The 18,539-nt window shown below is 49.2% G+C and overlaps 1 protein-coding gene across 1 annotated transcript in view; it reads left to right on the forward strand.

Annotated features, from left to right (window-relative positions):
- Nucleotides 1-7,426: 7,426 nt before the first annotated feature.
- The window catches only part of clpb (ClpB family mitochondrial disaggregase), a 128,396-nt gene continuing 117,283 nt past the window's right edge, over nt 7,427-18,539 (forward strand). The window contains exons 1-2 of the mRNA XM_043686858.2: nt 7,427-8,212; nt 11,176-11,227. Of these exons, the coding sequence (XP_043542793.2) occupies nt 7,660-8,212; nt 11,176-11,227 (605 nt within the window). The 5' untranslated portion in view covers nt 7,427-7,659. The remainder of the gene's footprint in view (nt 8,213-11,175; nt 11,228-18,539) is intronic.

Genomic DNA, 18,539 nt, shown 5'->3' on the forward strand with positions numbered 1-18,539 from the left:
CCACACACAGATACTTTCTGTTTCTGAGTGACGTTGGCCAGGAGACTGAGGGTAACTCCCTGGTGAGTGGTCAATAGAGCACAAGGGTCAAACCTGCACACCATCGCCAGGAGGACAGCACCCCTACAGCGCGGGCACTGGAACTGGGCTCAAATCTTCCAAACTAGGATATGAAAGAATAACCTTTCAACTGGTGGGAGTGTATCCCTGGGGTCAACTTCAGAGTAAAGCTCCTTCTACACTATCCCTGTTAAACTCCCCCAGGGCTGGGACAGTAAGGATTAGATATAGACTAAAGCTCCCTCTATACTGTCCCCAACAAACACCCCCAATACATGGACAGCATGGGGTCAGAAACAGAGTAAAGCTCCCTCTACACTGTTGCCCAGCAAACACTCCCAGAACAGGGACAGCATGAGGCTAGATACAGAGTAAAGCTCCCTCTACACTGTTCCCCATCAAATACTCGCAGTACAGGGACTGGATTAAAAGTGTCTTATGTTTATGAGCCTTGTTTTGCTTTTCCTTCTGTCCAAAAGTACTTTGTTTTTAACCCTTATTAAGTGTGAAGAAAAGCTTCTAAATTTAAAGTTTTAATTTCATATAGGTATTGTTACTTTTGTAAATGGTTTTATTCAAACAAACACACTAGGTCAGAGAGTCCTTATGTGTCAGAGAGCTGGTGATTGCAAGCCCTTTACGTTTTTAATTGACAGATGTTTATCCTGTTGGTTTTCAACAAGAGAGTAAGGTCATTAGTTTTGAATTTCAGAAGTATTTTTTGTTTTAATTGATTTCAGAACCCAGTTTAGTTCACCAGATGACCCCAGCCTGTGGTTAGAAGCAGGTTTAGTGTCCCTCCTGGGAGAAGAATTCGGGGCAGTTCAGGAAAAGAGTAGAATGGTCCAGTCTGTGAAGTTTTCAAACCAGGAGAGTCTGGGGAAAAAAATCTGCAGGTTCTGAGACTGAGAAAGTTTAAGCTCTCAGATTTGTGGGAGGTTTATGATGGTCAGTTTGGAAAGGGCTTCACTCATTGTCTGAACTGTCCACAGCAAAGAAATTGTAAGGAGACCTGAAGGATGTTTTCAAGAAGGAGTTAGATAGAGTTCTTAGGGTTAGAGGGATCAAAGGGTATGGGGGAGGGGAAGCAGAACATGGACTGAGTTGGATGATCAGCCATGATCATATTGAATAGGAGAGCAGGCTCAAAGGGCCCACTGGCCTACTGCTCCTATTTACTATTTTTCTATTAATTAGTTAAATAGAAATTTCAAGGGTTGAAATAGGAGTAGAATTTCCCTGGATTTAAATCTATGTAATGGACAGTGTTGGGAAAAAGGTTGAAAGTTTGTTTGGTCTGTGATTTGCAGCCATTCAAAATGTCATCCACTTTCAGATAGCTTGTCTTTATTCTTAATGTATTAGCAAGGTACTGCAGAGGCTGGAATCTGTACTGAAAATGACAAATGCTACAGATCACAGCAGGTCAGATGGCATCCACAGAGAGAGAGCAAGCTAATGTTTCAAAACAAGAAAGATTTACAAGGATGTTGCCAGAGTTGGAGGATCTGAGCTACAGGGAGAAGGCTGGACAGGCTGGGGCTGTTTTCCCTGGAGCGTCGGAGGGTGAGGGGTGACCTTATAGAGGTCTACAAAATTATGAGGGGCATGGATAGGATAAATAGACAAAGTCTTTTCCCTGGGGTGGGGGAGTCCAGAACTAGAGGGCATAGGTTTAGGGTGAGAAGGGAAAGATATAAAAGAGACCTAAGGGGCAACTTTTTCATACAGAGGGTGGTGCGTGTATGGAATGAGCTGCCAGAGGATGTGGTGGAGGCTGGTACAATTGCAACATTTAAGAGGCATTTGGATGGGTATATGAACAGGAAGGGTTTGGAGGGATATGGGCCAGGTGCTGGCAGGTGGGACTAGATTGGGTTGGGATATCTGGTCGGCATGGACGGGTTGGGCCGAAGGGTCAGTTTCCATGCTGTCCATCTCTATGACTCTGTGACTCTATCTGGACTTGAAATGTTAGCTTGCTCTCTCTCCATGGATGCTGTGTGACCCACTGCAATCTCCAGCATTTGTTGCATATTTATTCTTATTTCTTCTTGGATGTAATAAACTTCTGCTCTGTTGTTAAAGTAAGTCTGAAGCCTTGAGTAAATATGATTCAGTGACTGACCAGCATGTGAACAAAGTAAACATTAAAAAAATCTATCAAGCCAGATTTCACTCAGAGTTTTGACTTGTCCTTGTGCTGTGATCACCAAAACATCCTTCCGAAATCACAAACATTCCTGTCAGTTCACTCCACTGCCTCCTCATTTCTCAGGACAATATCCCAGCATCTTCAGTCAATTCTAATTCATATGGCCTCTCAGTTCTAGTATTGTGATTGTGAATATTATTCCACACCTCCTTTGTGGGAAGCTAGGGAAGAGATTGCTGGGCCCCCTGCTGAGGTATTTGTTGAAAAGTTGAAAAGTGTGATGCTGGAAAAGCACAACAGGTCAGGCAGCGTCCGAGGAGCAGGAGAGTCGACGTTTCGGATGTAAGCCCTTCTTCAGGAATTACTTATGCTTTTTCACTGCCACATTTCTCGACTCTGATTGCCAGCATCTGCAGTACTCACTTTCTCCCGACATATTTATATCATGAACAGCCGTGGGGTGAGGTACTGGGAGACTGGAGGTTGGCTAATGTGGTGCTATTGTTTAAGAAAGGATGTAAGGAAAAGCCAAGGAACTATAGACCAATAAGCCTGACGTCAGTGTGGAGAGGTGGGGGGGGGGGGTAACATCATTGGAGGGAGATCTGAGGGACAACATTTACATGCATTTAGAAAGGTAAGGATTGAGTGTGGGAGTTAGGAGGTCATGTTGTGACTGTACAGGATGTTGGTGAGGCCACTTTTGGAATATTGTGTGCGTTCTGGTCTCAGTCCTATCAGAAGGATGTTCTGAAAGGGTTCAGGAAAGATTTACAAGGATGTTGCCAGGGTTGGAGGATTTGAGCTTTAGGGAGAGGCTGAACAGGCTGTGGTTGTTTTCCCTGGAGCGTCGGAGGCTGAGGGGATAGAGGTTTATAAAATCATGAGGGGCACGGATAGTGCAAACAGCCAAGGTCCTTTCCCTGGGGTGGGAGAGTTGAAAACTAGAGGACGTAGCTTTAAGGTGAGTGGGGAAAAATTTAGAAGGGACCTGAAGGGCAACTTTCTTACACAGAGGCTGATTCAGATGTGGAATGAAATGCCAGAGGAAATGGCAGGTGCAGATACGGTTATAATATTTAAAAGGCATCTGGATGGGCACACGAATAGTAAGGGTTTAGGGGGATATGGGCTAACATTAATTAAGGATATCTGGTTGGCATGGATAACTTGGACTGTAGGGTCTGATTCCGTGCTGTATAGCTCAATGACTCTTCCAGGATGTTGCCTGGGCAGGTGCATTTTAGTTCATTTAAAAATAAGGGGTCTTTAAGACATAAACGAGAGAAATTATCTTCACTCAGACACTTATGAGTCTGGGTAATTCTCTTCCCCAGGGAGCAGTGGAGAATTTTTTCCTCGAGTATTTTTAAGACAGAGATAGATGAACTCGTAACTAATAAGGAGCTGAAGGGAATCAGGGCTAACTAGGAATGTGGAGTAGAGGCCACAATTCAAGTAGCCCCATCAGACCATAAGATATAGGAGCAGAATGAGGCCATTCGGCCCATCAAGTTTGCTCCACCATTCCACCATGGCTGATATGTTTCTCAACCCCATTCTCCTGCCTTCTTCCTGTGACCCTTGACCCCCTTACTAATCAGGAGCCTATCTATCTCTGTCTTAAATACACTCAGTGACTTGGCCTCCACAGCCCCCTGCGGTAATGAGTCCCACAGATTCCCCACCCTCTGGCTGAAGAAACCCCTCCTCATCTCAGTTCTAAAGGGTCATCTCTTCACCCTGAGGCTGGGCCCTCGGGTCCTAGTCTCTCCTCCTGGTGGAAACATCTTCTCCACATCCTCTCTATCCAGGCCTCTCAGGATTCTGGAAGTTTCAGTCAGGTTCACCTTCATCTTACTAAACTTCTAAATTATTCTAAATCGAGTACAGACCCAAAGACCTCACCCACTCCTCATATGACAAGCCTTTCATTCCTGTCATCATTCTTGTACATCTCCTCTGGACCCAGCACATCCATCCTTGAATGGGGGCCCAAAATTGCTTGCAATATTCCAAATGTGGTTTGGCCCCATCTTACTGAATAATGGAACACTTGCCTTGGTGGGCGCATCTCCAACAAATCTCAAGAAGCTCGACACCATCCAGGACAAAGCAGCCCCCACTTGATTGGCCCCACATCCACAAACATCCACTTCCTCCACCACTGACGCTCAGTAGCATCAGTGTGTACTATCTACAAGGTGCACTGCAGAAATTCACCAAAGATTCAAACCCATGGCCACTTTCATCTGGAAGGACAAGGACAGGGAACGTATCTGCTGCAAGTTCCCCTCCAAGCCACTCACCATCCTGACTTGGAAATGTATTACTGTTCCTTCACTGTCGCTGGGTCAAAATCCTGGAGTTCCCTCCCTAAGGGCATTGTGGGTCTACCCACAGCACATGGACTGCAGTGGTTCAAGAAGGCAGCTCACCTCCACCTACTCAAGGGGCAACTAGGGATAGGGGATAAATACTGGGCTCAGCCCGTGACACCCACATCCCACAAAATGAATAAATTAGCAAAAAAACTTGAGAGGCCGAATGACCTATATTCCAGATTCCATTTCCTATGCTCCTGTTGACGAAGGCTTACTGAGATGGCTTCATGCATCCTCCATCATATTATGATGCCATTCCCCTTCTGAGGCAGTCCCTCGGCATTGGGGATTAATTCAAGATTAAAGAATGAAGATTGAATGCAAGAATAAAGAGATTATGACCAATCTGTACATAATGTTTGTCAGGCCGCACTTGGAGTATTCGGTTTAGTCCTGGTCTCCCTACGATAGGAAGAGTGCGATTGCACTGGAGAGGGGACAGGTAAGATTCCTGGAATGAGAATCCTGAGAGTTGCCTGTGATGGAGTGGTTCAGCAATGAATACAGAGAGTAGAGAGACTGAGGTTGTTTCTTTAGAGCAGAGAACGCTGAGGTGGGATCTGAGTGAGATGTCCGAATGACAGAGTAACTAGGGAAAAGAAAGTAGAAATTGCTGGAGAAACTCAGCAGATCTGGCAGCACTGTGGGTTCGGTGCCTCTTCAGATCAGAAGCAGAGTCACACTGGATTCAAAACGTTAATTCTGCTTTCTCCCCACAGATACTGCCAGACCTGCTGAGTTTCTCCAGCAATTTCTGTTTTGCTTTCAGATATCCAATATCCGGAGTTCTTTGTTTTATTCTAACTGGTGAAGAGGTCCTCCCCTTAGTCAAGGGGGTCAATAATCAGAGGCATAGCTTTAAGGAAAGGAGCAGGAAGGCATTTGAGGAAAAGATTTTTCACCCAGATGGTGGTAGGAATCTGGACCTTACTGCCTGAAAAGGTGCGAAAGGCAGATATTCTCAAGACAGTCAAGAACGATTGACATTTCATAGCACACAAGGCCACAGGAGAAGTGTTGGGAAAATGGGATGAGGTTAGATGGATGCTTGATGACCAAACTCAGACATGCTGGGCTGAAGGGCCTCCTCCTGTGCTGGTAAAATTCTATGAGGGCTTGCTTCCACTTGGGATTGATGGGTTCCCAGATAGAGGATCAGTCCAATACCATGTGTGCGATTCTGGTGGAGGGAGTGGGTTGGAGTAAAACATTCAAAAGGTTTGGTCTGGTTCTGTCCTGAGTGGGCTCTGAGAGGCGGGAGGATCATTAAATGGACTGCAAACCCCAGCATACAACTGCATGGAGTGGGCAGTGCTTCTGTGTCAGCTTACCAGTAAGCAGGCCTGTTGACCATTACCACTTTTTAAAACATACCCACTCCCCTTACCTCAATTAGCCAGAGACTTTTTTAAACTGGAGGATGCTGTGAGATGGCGGGCAGCTGGTGAAGGGAGAGGGACAGCTGGCCACCATGACAATGTTTTATTTCAGGCGAGACCCACTGCAGACCAGGAGGATCATCAGTGGCTGAGGAAAGGAAGAGAACTTGGGCATGGGAAGAGTGGTGACATCACAGAGGAGAGTGGCTGGAGTGGGACTCTTGGTGAGGCAGCACCTTCAGCACAGCCAAGGTTATGGTGTGCCCAGAATTTGGAACCTGGTTGTGGTGGCCCACAGCACGGACTATTGGTTATTGGCATGGTGGCAACTCCTGTTTACTGTAGGCCCAGAGTGGATCTTCCTGGTTGTGGTGGGCCTGGAATGGGGACTCTTGGTAGTGGTGGGCCCGGAGCGGAGACCCCTGTTTGTGGTGGGCCCAGAGCAGGGACCACTGATTGTGATGGGCCCAGAGTTTGGATGCCTGGTTGTGGTGGGCCCAGAGCGGGCTTACCTTGTAATGGTGGGCTGGGAGCAGGGACCCTTGGTAGTGGTGGGCCCGGAGCAGGGACCCCTGGCAGTGGTGGGCTCGGAGCAAGGACGCCTGGTACTGGTGGGCCTAGATTGGGGACCTCTGGTTGTGGTGGGCCCAGAGGAGGACTCTTGGTTGTGTGGGCCCGGTGCGGGGACCCCCGTTTGTGGTGGGCCTGAAGTGAGGACTCTTGGTTGTGGCGGGTCCAGAGCAGGCATGCCTGGTTGTGGTGGGCCCAGAGTGGGGGCCTCTGGTTATGGTGGGCCTGGAGAGCAGGGACTCTTGGTTGTGGTAGGCCCAGAGAAGGGACGTCTGATTATGGTAGGTCCAGACCGGGGACGCCTGGTTGTGGTAGGCCTAGAGTGGGAAGCCCTTATTTGTGGTAGGCCCGGAGCGGGGACTCCTGGTTGTGGTAAGCCCAGAATGGGGAGCCCTGGTTGCTGTAGGCCCAGAGTGGTCGTTCTTGGTTGTGGTGGACCCAGAGGGGTCTCATAGTTATTGGCGTTGTGCCAGCTCCTGTTTACTGTAGGCCCCGAGTGAGGCGTTGGTGGCTGTGGAGCTGGGAGCTCCTGTTGCGTGGGGAGGGAGGGCGAGTGTGGATCCCACAGAGACCTGCCATTGGCAGCCCATCAGTGAGGTGGGCCCAGCAATGGACAGTGGTGACTCCAGCATCGGTGGCCCGAGTGGAAGGAGTGGACGTGGTTGGATGGGTGGACAGGGTTGTGCAGGGTGGGGTAGGGGTGGGTGGACAGAGTGAGGGGGTGGAGGTTGGCTGTGCAGCTGTCATTGGTCAGCCATCTCATGGCTCATGGTGGAGTTGGCCAAAGATGGACTTTTTTTCAGCATCATCTTTTCATTTTTAAAATATTCAAATGGCTGTAGATTGTGTTAACAGTTGAAACTTGTCTTTGTATTTTATTATGTTTTTCATTGTGAAGTACATGACAAGAAATAATCATCATCACCACTACCACATATGGCGCACGAGCCTCTGGGTAATGTAGTTCATGTTGTTTCCGGCGGAACTACAATTCCCAGAGGGTAGCGGGGCCATTGCAGCTGCGCAGTGCTGTCTGTGACGTTGCGGTCAAGCGGCCGTAAAGTGAGAGCTCTCCCGTTGCCTGAGGCAAAGCCCTTCATTTTACGGCACGATGGCGATCTCCAGGGCGACGGCCTTGGTAACGCGCTATCTTCGGGCCGGCTGCACTCCGAGCGGGGTCCGGTCTTGGCGTCGGCTACTGCTACCGCCGCTGCGGGAACCGGGCCGTGGCGCTGTCCCCAACAGATCCGCGTTGGGGCCTGGGGGGCAGCCGCTGCTGCGAAGCGTCTGTCAGGCCCTGGCGCCCGCTCGTGGGTCGCTGCAGCTCCGGCCTCCCGCCGCCGGGGGCCGCTGGCTACAGGCCTCCGAGCTGCACATCCGGCCTCCCTCCGCCGGGGGCCGCTGGCTACAGGCCTCCGAGCTGCACATCCAGCCTCCCACCGCTTGGGGCCGCAAGCTGCGGGTCTCCGAGCTGCAGCTCCGCAGTGCGGCCACATGGTGGAGCTTCGAGCTACTACCTCGGCTGCAGTTGGAGGCTGTGGCCACAGGGAGGCGATCACAGAAAGGCGAGGATCAGGGAGAATGGGCACTGGGAACACTGGGCAGCTTCTGCACCCTGGCAGCTGCCCTGGTTTATTGCTACAGCAGATCATCAGAGTCAGATGGTGAGTAGCAGACTGAAGATGGTAATGTTGCAGAGATAGGTCAGAGAAAAAAAATGGAAAATTGGACCAGGAGTAGCCTATTCGGCCCTTCAAGCCTGCTACACCAATCAATATGATTGCTGCTGATCATCTAACTCAGTCCCCTGTTTCCACTTTCTCCCCATATGCTTTGGTCCCTTTAGCCCTAAGACCTTGGAGTGCAGGTTCATAACTCCATGAAGTGGAGTCGGACAGTGAAGGCGGCGTTTGGTATGCTTTCCTTTATTGGTCAGAGTATTGAGTACAGGAGTTGGGAGGTCACGTTGCGGCTGTACAGGACATTGGTTAGGCCAGTTTAAGAATATTGTGTGCAATTCTGGTTTCCCTACTATGGGAGGGATGTTGTGAAACTTGAAAGGGTTTAGAAAAGATCTACAAGGATGTTGCCAGGGTTGGAGGATCTGAGCTACAGGGAGAGGCTGAACAGGCTGGGGCTGTTTTCCCTGGAGTGTCGGAGGCTGAGGGGTGATCTTATAGAGGTTTATAAAATTATGAGGGGCCTGGATAGAGTAAATAAGCAAAGTCTTTTCCCTGGGGTGGGGGAGTCCAGAACTACTTTTAGGGTGAGAGGGGAAAGATATAAAAGAGACCTAAGGGGCAACTTTTTCATACAGAATGTGCTGCGTGTATGGAATGAGCTGCCGGAGGAAGTGGTGGAGGCTGGTACAATTGCAACATTTAAAAGGCATCTGGATGGGTATATGAATAGGAAGGGTCAGAGGTCCTCGCAGGTGGGACTAGATTGGGTTGGGATATCTGGTCCTTATGGACGAGTTGGACCAAAGGGTCTGTTTCTGTGCTGTACATCTCTATGATTCTATAACTATCTGAAATCAGTCAATGTTTTAGCTTCAGCTTTTTCTGTGGCAGAGAATTCCCCAGGCTCCCCACTCTCTGGGTGAAGACATTTCTCCCCCATCTCAGTGCTGCCCTTAAACTCCGAGCTGGGGTCCCCGGGTCATCCTGCCTCTGTCTTTTCTAGTCCCGTTAGAATTTCGTCAGTTTCTGTGAATCCAGCCTCTTCCTGTCCATTCTTCTGTTCTCCAGCAAAACCAATTCAGCCTCCCCGTGTGTCATTTCCACTATCCTGCGATCAGTCTGGTAAATCCTTGCTGCACTCCCTCAAGAGTAAGAACATCTGAATCCTGCTCTGGTGACACGTGCCAGCTACTAGCCTCCAGACCGCACTGGGCCAAGTGTCCAGGCCACATCACAGCAATCTGATTCACTCCTCACTGCCTTCTGCAGCAGGAAATCCGAAGCCTAGCCAGTGATGCTCATAGCCCAACAAAGGATGAAAAGGGAAGGAAGCTATGGGGTGTTGAAGTCGACAGAGTGGTGCTGGAAAAGCACAGCAGGTCAGGCAGCATCCGAGGAGCAGGAGAATCAACGTTTCGGGCATAAGCTCTTCCTCAGGAATGAGGCTTGTGGGCCGGGGGGGGGGGCTGACAGATAAATGGGAGAGGGATGGGGCTGGGGCCGGGGGGGGGGGAAGGTAGCTGGGAAAGCGATAGGTAGATGAAGGTGAGGGAGAAGGTGATAGGTCAGGGGTGGGGGGAGCTTCTCAGATGGCCTCCTCCTTCAAAGACACCATTTCCCCACCCACCTGGTTGATGATGGATGCCCTCCAGTGCATCTTATCCACTTCCTGCACCTCCACCCTCGAACCCCACCCCTCCCAATGCAACAAGGACCCGGTCCTCACCTTCCACCCCACCAACCTCTGTATACATCACATCATCCTCTGCCACTTCCACCTACAAACAGACACCACCACGAGGGGTATGGTTCCCTCCCCACCCCTATCCACATTTCAGAGAGACCATTCCCTCCATGACTCCCTTGTCAGATCCATGCCACCCACCAACCCTCACCCCATTCCCAGCCACCACAGGAAGTGTAAAGCCTGTGCCCACACCTCCCCCCTCACCTCTGTCTAAGGCCCCAAAGGGTCCTCCACATCCGACAGAAATTTACCTGTACCTCCACTAATGTCATCTACTGTGTCCGTTGCTCTCGATGTGGTCTCCTCTACATCAGGGAGACAGGACACCAACTTGCAGAATGTCCCAGAGAACATCTCCAGGACACCCACACCCACCAACCCCACCACCCCGTGGCTGAACACTTCAACTCCCCCTCCCACTCCACCGAGGACATGCAGGTCCTGGGTCTCCTCCATCGCCAAACCCTTACCAACCGACACCTGAAGGAAGAATGCCTCATCTTCCACCTTGGAACCCTCCCAGTCAGTTTCCTCATTTCCCCTCCCCCCGCCTTATCCCAGTCCCAAGCCTTGAACTCAGTACCACCCTCCTGACCTGTCCATCACTTTCCCCATCGTTCCGCTCAACCCTCCTCTCCGACCTATCACCTTCTCCCACACCTTCATCTACCTGTCACATTCACAGCTATCTTCCCACCGACCCCAACCCCCCCTCCCATTTATCTCTCAGCCCCCTTGGCCCATAAGCCTCATTCCTGATGAAGGGCTTCCGCCCAAAACGTCAATTCTCCTGCTCCTCAGATGCTGCCTGACCTGCTGTGCTTTTCCAGCACCACTCTGATCTGGGCATCTGACCCTTCGAGTCTGCCCCAAACATGGTTGATCTTTTCCTGGCCTCAGCTCTACTTACCCACCCTCCCACCATAACTCTTAATTCCTTTACTGTTCAAAGAATTATCTATCTTTGCAAGTTTTTAAAGCTATGAGGAAGCCTCAACCACTTCCCTGGGCAGGGAATTCCACAGATCATGATCCCATTGATTGGTGGGATGGGCTTGAGAGGCTGAATGGCCTCCTCCTTTTCTGCAATCCGTTTGGATCTCGCATGGGTTAGTGGTGCCAATAACTGTGATTGTGTGGCAACCCTTGACGTTCCCAGTGTGATGTAACTGACCCTCAGTTTCTTTTATTTCCTCAGGTCACTTGCTGCTTGAAGCCGCCCGTTTGAACAATGCATCCGAGGTCAACAGGTAGGCAGTGCCATTTACAAATGTACGAGTTAGGAGCAAGCATAGGCCACTCGGCCCCTCGAGCCGGCTGCACCATTCAGTACAATCTGACTTTGGCCACTACCGTCCTATGTATTCTGTTTATCCTTTGACTTACCTTTTAGTCAAGGATTACTCACTTCAGTCTTAAAACTATTTGAGAGACCCAGCCTCAGCTACTGTCTGGGGAAGAGAATTCCACACATGTATGATCCTCTGAGAGAGGATGTATCCCAATTCAGTCTTAAATGAGCGACATTATTTCTGCATCCAACCTCACCAAGATCTTAAGTGACAACTTCACAACGCACAGTGCTCTGACAGTTCTGCCCCCCTGTTGGACAAGCTGCCACAGAATGTGTAAAATCTCCATGAGACCACCACCGTGACCAAGCTGTGTGACCCAGGACAAACGCAATTCACACGAGATGTTATCTTTAACAGAAAACAAAACCTCCTTATTGTAACACACTTAACTTTAGCAAGAGGATAGAAAGGATTTGTTGGGTCAAATGGCCTGTTTCCACACTGTAGGGGTTCTATGATAAATGTTTTAATAGGATCAGTGAAAGACAAAGAAAATAGATAGGGTAAACCGAATCCTGAAGCTCAAAGGTTCACACAACAAGGTGGGATGTTATTTTCTCATAAAAACTGATCCAACTGCAGATACTGTATATCAAAAACAGAAGTTGCTGGCAAAAGTCAGCAGGTCTGGCAGCAGCTATGGAGAGAAATCAGAGTTAATGTTTCTGGTCCGGTGACCTCCTTGGACTTGCTGAGCTTTTCCAGCAACTTCTGTTTTTATTAGCTATTTTCTCATGGCCTTTTTGCTTTTAGGGGTGATGACAAATTATGTTTGTCTTTGTGATGATCATTCTTAAAAACATGGTTGGTCAGTTGGACCTAGGTCTTGTTTTAGAATTGTTTCTTTTATGCTTTCTTGGTTCTTCTTATTCCCACACGGTGGGGACAGAGAGAGAGAGAGAGATGGATCCCTTCTGTCTGCAGGCTGTAGAAGATTTTGTTCTGCTGCTGCCCTGGTGCTTACAAGTTCTTAACATCCTGCAGCTCAACCAATCAGAGGGCTGTTGTCAGGCAAATTTACCTGAATGTGAAAGATTCTTGATGCCTCTAAGTCTTGATCCTTCAGAGTGTATTGTACAGCTCAAATATACAGCATCAGAAGGGTCACAGGACATGAACTGTTAATGGTATTTTCTTGCTTCACAGATACTGCAAGATATGCTGAGTTTCTCCAGCAATTTCTGGTTTAATATGGAGCATCTGATTTTTGCTTTGTTAGTTTATGGGGTATGGGGTGTTGCTGGTTCCTCTGGTATTTATTGCCCATGAACTGAGTGATTTGTTTGGCCATCTCAGAGCGGAGTCAAGAGGTAACCCCACTGCATTGGGTCTGGAGTCATGTGTGAGGTGTAAAGATTCCCTTTCCTAAGGGAACCAAATGGGTTTTCACAACAATTGACAATAGTTACCATTAACTTAATTTTCTTTGAAATTCAGTTTGTATTTCAGCAGCTGCCAATGTGAGATTCATTACCATGTCTCTTGAACATAAGAGCAGGTTGTGTTGGAACTGTACAGGACTTTGGTGAGGCCACAGCTGGAGTACTCTGTACAGTTGTGGTCCCCGCACTATAGCAAGGATGGGATTGCACCGGAGGGAGTGCAGAGGAAAATCACCAGGATGCTGCCTGGGATTTGTAGTTTTGATCTCCTTACCTGAGGAAGGATGTTCTGGTGATGGAGGGAGGGCAGCGGAGGGTTTCCCAGACTGATTCCTGGGATAGCGGGGCTGATGTGTGAGGAGAGACTGGATTAGTTAGAATTCTGTTCACCAGAGTTTAGAAGAATGAGGGGGGTCTCCTAAATCCTGGGGGAAAAAAAAACCTATAAAATATTCACAGGACCAGGCAGGGAACCTGCTAGAATGATGCCCCAATGATGGGGGAGTCCAGAACCAGGATCACAATCTAAGGATACGGGGTAGGTCATTTCAGACCGAGATGAGGTGAAATGTCTTCACCCAGAGAGTGTGGAGCCTGGGGAAGCAGTTGAGGCCAAAACATGAAGTGTTTTCAGGAAGGGGGTTGGAGATGCAGTTGGGGCTAAAGGGACCAAAGAGTATGGGGGGATAACAGGTACGGGCAATTGAGTTGGATGATCAGTTACGGTCATAATGATTGGCAGTGCAGCCTCGAATGGCTGCTCCTGTTTTCTTTGCAGATGGTAATGTTATAGCGCACGTTTCATTCGTGTGAATTTGCTGTAACACGATTGACGAACTGGGGACACTGTTTCCACAGCGTGAACTTTTAAAACCTGTGTTGGGTGTAACGTGATTACATCGCCAACATTTAAAGCACTGTTTCTAAAGTGTGATTTTTCTATAATGTGGGGTTGTACAAGAACACAGCCATCGTGTTACAGGAGAACTACCTGTAATTCTCCATTTCCACGATGCAATCTTTCCAGAATCCAGACAATTTTGAGTTAGTGCCAATATATCCAGGAGCTCAGCAGCCCTTTTTGCACCAAGGACAAAGTTCATCAAGGCCTGGGGAATTGTCAGCCCTTGGCTCTGATAACTTTTCTCAGTCCCTTTTCTCCATGATGATTGTTTTAAATATAAATACAGTGGCTACCAGAAAAGGCCAGAGGCTAGGAATCCTGCAGCAGGTAACTCCCCTCCTGACTACCCAAAGGGAGTGAGGTGGAAGGTTTTAGGGAGGGAACTTCAGAGCTTGGGAATCTGGAAACCTGCCTGATGGTGCTTTTTAAAATTCTCTCATGGGTCGTGGGTGTCACTGGCTGGCCAGCATTTATTGCCCTGTCCCCAGTTGCCCTTGAGAAGGTGGGGGGTGAGCTGTCTTCTCGAACCGCTGTAGCCCACTGCTATAGATTGACCCACAACGCCCTGAGGGAGGGAATTCCAGGATTTTGACCCAGCGATTAAAATCCAAGCTGCTCAGGAGGCCTGAGTTGGTGGATTGCAGTCCTCATGAAGGGCTTTTGCCCGAAACGTCGTTTTTACTGCTCCTCGGATGCTGCCTGAACTGCTGTGCTCTTCCAGCACCACTAATCCAGAAGGCAGCAGGACACAGTACAGCCACTATGTGGTATCCAGAGGAATGATACAATTTGGGACAGTCTATTTGTTTTAGTTTACTGAATGCCTGCAGTAGCCAATGTAACCACCAGGGGGAAGTATTGGTCCATTTTTCAGTTTGTTTGTGCTTTTCTCCTGACTGCTACAAGTAGTCCCATCATCAGGTGTCACTGTGACTGCGTTGCTTGTGAAGGCAGTGTCCTGCAGAGCATCGTGACACTAGACCAGCTCCTGCATTGCTCCATCTGCCTGTCATGGTGATATTGCAGCCTGAAAGCACAGCATCACCTATAACGGATCAGTGGTCTCACCTCACACCCGTGTGCGCCCACAGACACGCATGCTCTCTCACGTGTGCACCCACAGACATGCGTGCTCTCTCATGTGTGTGCACGCACATAGACATGCTCTCACATGTGCACACACAGACACATGTTCTCACATGCACTCACACACGTGCACACAGATACACTTGCTGTCACATATGCGTGCACACAGACACACATGCACACACAGACACACGCACACATGCTGTCACACACATGCTCACTCTCTCGAACCCAGACAGACACGTGCTGTCACACACGTGTGCACACACCGATACATGCACACATGCTGTCACACCCGCATGCACACACAGACACATGCACACATGCTGTCAAACACACGCACACAGGCACACATGCTTACACACGCACAGGCACATGCTGTCATACACGCGCGCACACAGACACACATGCTTACTCGTGCGCACACAAACAGACACATGCACAAATGCTGGCACACGCGCGTGCACAGACACACACAAACACACCCCCAGGTATATTCTTGTTCATGCTGTCTCGCGTGTGCTGTCTCTTGTATTTCTCTCTGTTCTGTGTTCCCTGTTGCAGGAAGCAAGACCTGGGTCAGGGGTGTCACAGGGAGGCAAGTCCTGGAGGCGAGTCCCTGACTGGAGGCTGCCACGGCGGGGCGATTGGGGGAAGGAGAGTCCCTTGTGGTGGGGTTTTGAAGCCTGTTGTGGTGTGGAGGCTGAGTGTTGGCACAGACTGAGTGAAAGGGCTGTAATTCAAATACTTTTTAAAAACTCTGTGTTCCTATAGTGGACTTTATTTATTCTTTCAATTCTGTAACAAATACTGAAGTACCTGTGCCCAGGTACCCTGTACCCAATATGGTGCCATAAGTGGTGACATTACAAATGTGTCACTGCATTTATTTGAGTGCGCATGACAATAAAGGTTAATTCTAAATCTCCTGCACCCCCTCTCTCACAGCCTCTTTCACATGTTACCTCTTGCATTTTCTCTCTCATGCTCCCACTCCCTCTCTGTTCTGCTCTCTCTCTGACGTGCGTTCTCTCTCTCTCTCTCTCTCTCTCTCTCTCTCTCTCTCTCTCTCTCTCTCTCTCTCTCTCTCTCTCTCTCTCTCTCTCTCTCTCTCTCTCTCTGTACATGTGATTTGCACCCCCCCCCCTCCCTGGAACCAAACATCCCCCCCCCCCCACCCCCAGGCCTCTCTCTTTGGCTGCCTCTCTCATAATCTCACACCTGAGGTAGGTTATCACAGCCCGAAGCAAACAGCCCCTAAGGAAGCCGTCATCCCACTCATTCTGTGCTGGCTGTCTGTACAGCAACCCAGTCAGTCCCATTCTCTACATTCTATCCCCAGGCAATGTGCAGCAATATAGGAAAAAGGCAGGAGATTGGCACTGGGTAATGATGACTGTTGATTACAGGCGCAGGCACAAAGGGCTGAATGGCCTCCTTCTGCACCATAACATGCAATGGTGTTGGGAAGGAAATCTGCTGTCCTTGCCCAGTCAACTCTCTTTTGTGCCTCCAGACCCACAGCAATGGAGTTGACTCAAAGCTGCTGTCTGAAGTGAGTCACTCCGTTGTATTCAAGGTGACTCCCCTGTGGATGAGGAGTCAGTGCCGATCTTACTGGTCATGTCCACATCTGTTCTTCTCTCTCTCTCTCTTCGTTTTTCTCTATTTGACTTTCACAGTTGGCACGTCCAGGCTGTTTTTGTCGACCTTTCTGTCCCATGCCCTTGGCTGTCTCTCCCACTTTCTCACTCATATTTTCACTCACTCTCCTGTCCCATCACTCCCATTCATCAATTTATTGTCATGTGTACCAAGGTACAGTGAAAATATTTGTGTATGAGTAGTACTGGGCACATCATAGTAAGCAAGGATGTACAGATTGCTTATTGAGGCTAGAGAGTCCATTCATCAGTCTCATAATGGTAGGGAAGAAGCTGATCCTGAACCTGTTGGTGGGTTTGTTCAGGCTTCTGTATCTTCTGCCTGACAGAAGGGGTTGTAGGAGAGCATTACTGGAGTGTGATGGATCTTTGATGATGTTGGCAGCCTTTCCAAGGCAATGAGAGGTGTAGACTGAGTCCACGTATGGAAGGTTGGCTCCCATGATGGTCTGGGCTACGCACTTCACCTTCTGTAGTTTCTTACAGTCTGTGGCACAGCAGTTGCCGTACCAGGCCGTTATGCACCCAGACAGTATGCTCTCAATGGTGCATCTGTAGATGTTGGTGAGGGTCCATACGGACATGCTGAATTTCCTGTGCCGCCTGAGGGAGAAGAGGCGTTGTTGTGCTTTCTTGACTATTGCATCTACATGGGAGGTCCGGGACTTTCTCTCTTGCACTAATGTGATTGGCAGCAGCTAATAGAGCCAGTGCTGTCAAGACAGACCAAATGGCCATTTCTGTGCCATGAGTGTGGTGCTGGAAAAGCCCAATAGGTCAGGCAGCATCCAAGGAGCAGGAGAGTCGACGTTTCGGCATAAGCCCTTCATCAGGAATGAGGCTGTGAGCCGAGGGGGTGGAGAGATAAATGGGAAGGGGGCTGGGGGGAAGGTAGCTCAGAGTACAATTGGTGGATGGAGGTGGGGGTCAAGGTGATAGGTTGGAGAGGAGGGTGGAGTGGATAGGTGGGAAAGAGGATGGACAGGACATGAGGGTGGTGCTGAGCTAGAAAGTTGGAGCTGGGATAAGGTGGGGGGAGGGGAAATGAGGAAACTGGTGAAGTCCACATTGATGCCCGGGGGTTGAAGGGTCTTTAGGCGGAAGATGAGGCGTTCTTCCTCCAGGCGTCGGGTGGTGAGGGAGCAGCGATGGAGGAGGCCCAGGACCTGTATGTCCTGGGCAGAGTGGGAGGGGCAGTGGGGTTGGTTGGTGCGGGTGTCCTGGAGATGTTTACCTTCCCACCCCCTCCCATTTATCTCTTCGACACTCAGCCTCATTCCTGATGAAGGTCTTATGCCTGAAACGTCGACTCTCCTGCTCCTCAGATGCTGCCTGACATGCTGTGCTTTTCTAGCACCACACTTTCGACTCTAATTTCCAGCATCTGCAGGCCTCTCTTTCGCCAATTCTGTGCCATAGCAACGCTGTGATTCTGTGAAAGTCCTTCAGGGAAGGAAACCTGCCGTCCTTACTGGGTCTGGCCTACACGTGACTCCTGACTTACCGCATTGTGCAGAACTCTTCAGTGGAAATGGCTGAGTGAGGCAGAGCTCAGGGGGCAGTTAGGGACGTAGGCAGTTACTGCTGGCATAATGAGCAATACCCATATTTCAAAACCGTTTTTTAAATTTAAAATTCTCTTTCTGGAAAGTTATGATTGAAAAGCAGGAAAGCGACTGCAGGGAGTGTTTGAGACAAAGCGTTTTGATATATTTGAGGGTTAGCAGCACCTGCATCATCTCGGTTCTGCTGATACAGGTAGAATGCTAAGAAGCTGGAGTAGACCATAAGCACCAACACAAATGGTGTGGGCCGAATGGCCTGGATGTGTGCAGTGTATTTGATGTACACTGTTCTCTGGTTCACTGTGTGGTCTGAGCCACCAAGAAAATGGTCTGTGTAACCCAGGATCACAGAATTCTAATGGTGTAACTGGAAGCTGTTCAGCCCATCATGTGTGTGCTGGCTTTCTGAACGAGTATTTCGCTTAGTGCCATTCTCCTGCTTTCTCCTACATGTTCTTCCTTTTCAGATGCTGTCTAATTCCCTTTGGAATGTCCTTTTATTTTTAATTAATTCATGGGATTATGTCACATTCATTGTCCATCCCTAATTGCCCAGAGGGCAGTTGAGAGTCAATCCCAGGGATATGGGTCTCGGGTCATAGTAGT

This window comes from Chiloscyllium plagiosum, unplaced genomic scaffold (assembly GCF_037043375.1).
Source record: "Chiloscyllium plagiosum isolate Xiang-an unplaced genomic scaffold, Cpla_swu_hap1 HiC_scaffold_6, whole genome shotgun sequence".
NCBI classification, from domain to species: domain Eukaryota; kingdom Metazoa; phylum Chordata; class Chondrichthyes; order Orectolobiformes; family Hemiscylliidae; genus Chiloscyllium; species Chiloscyllium plagiosum.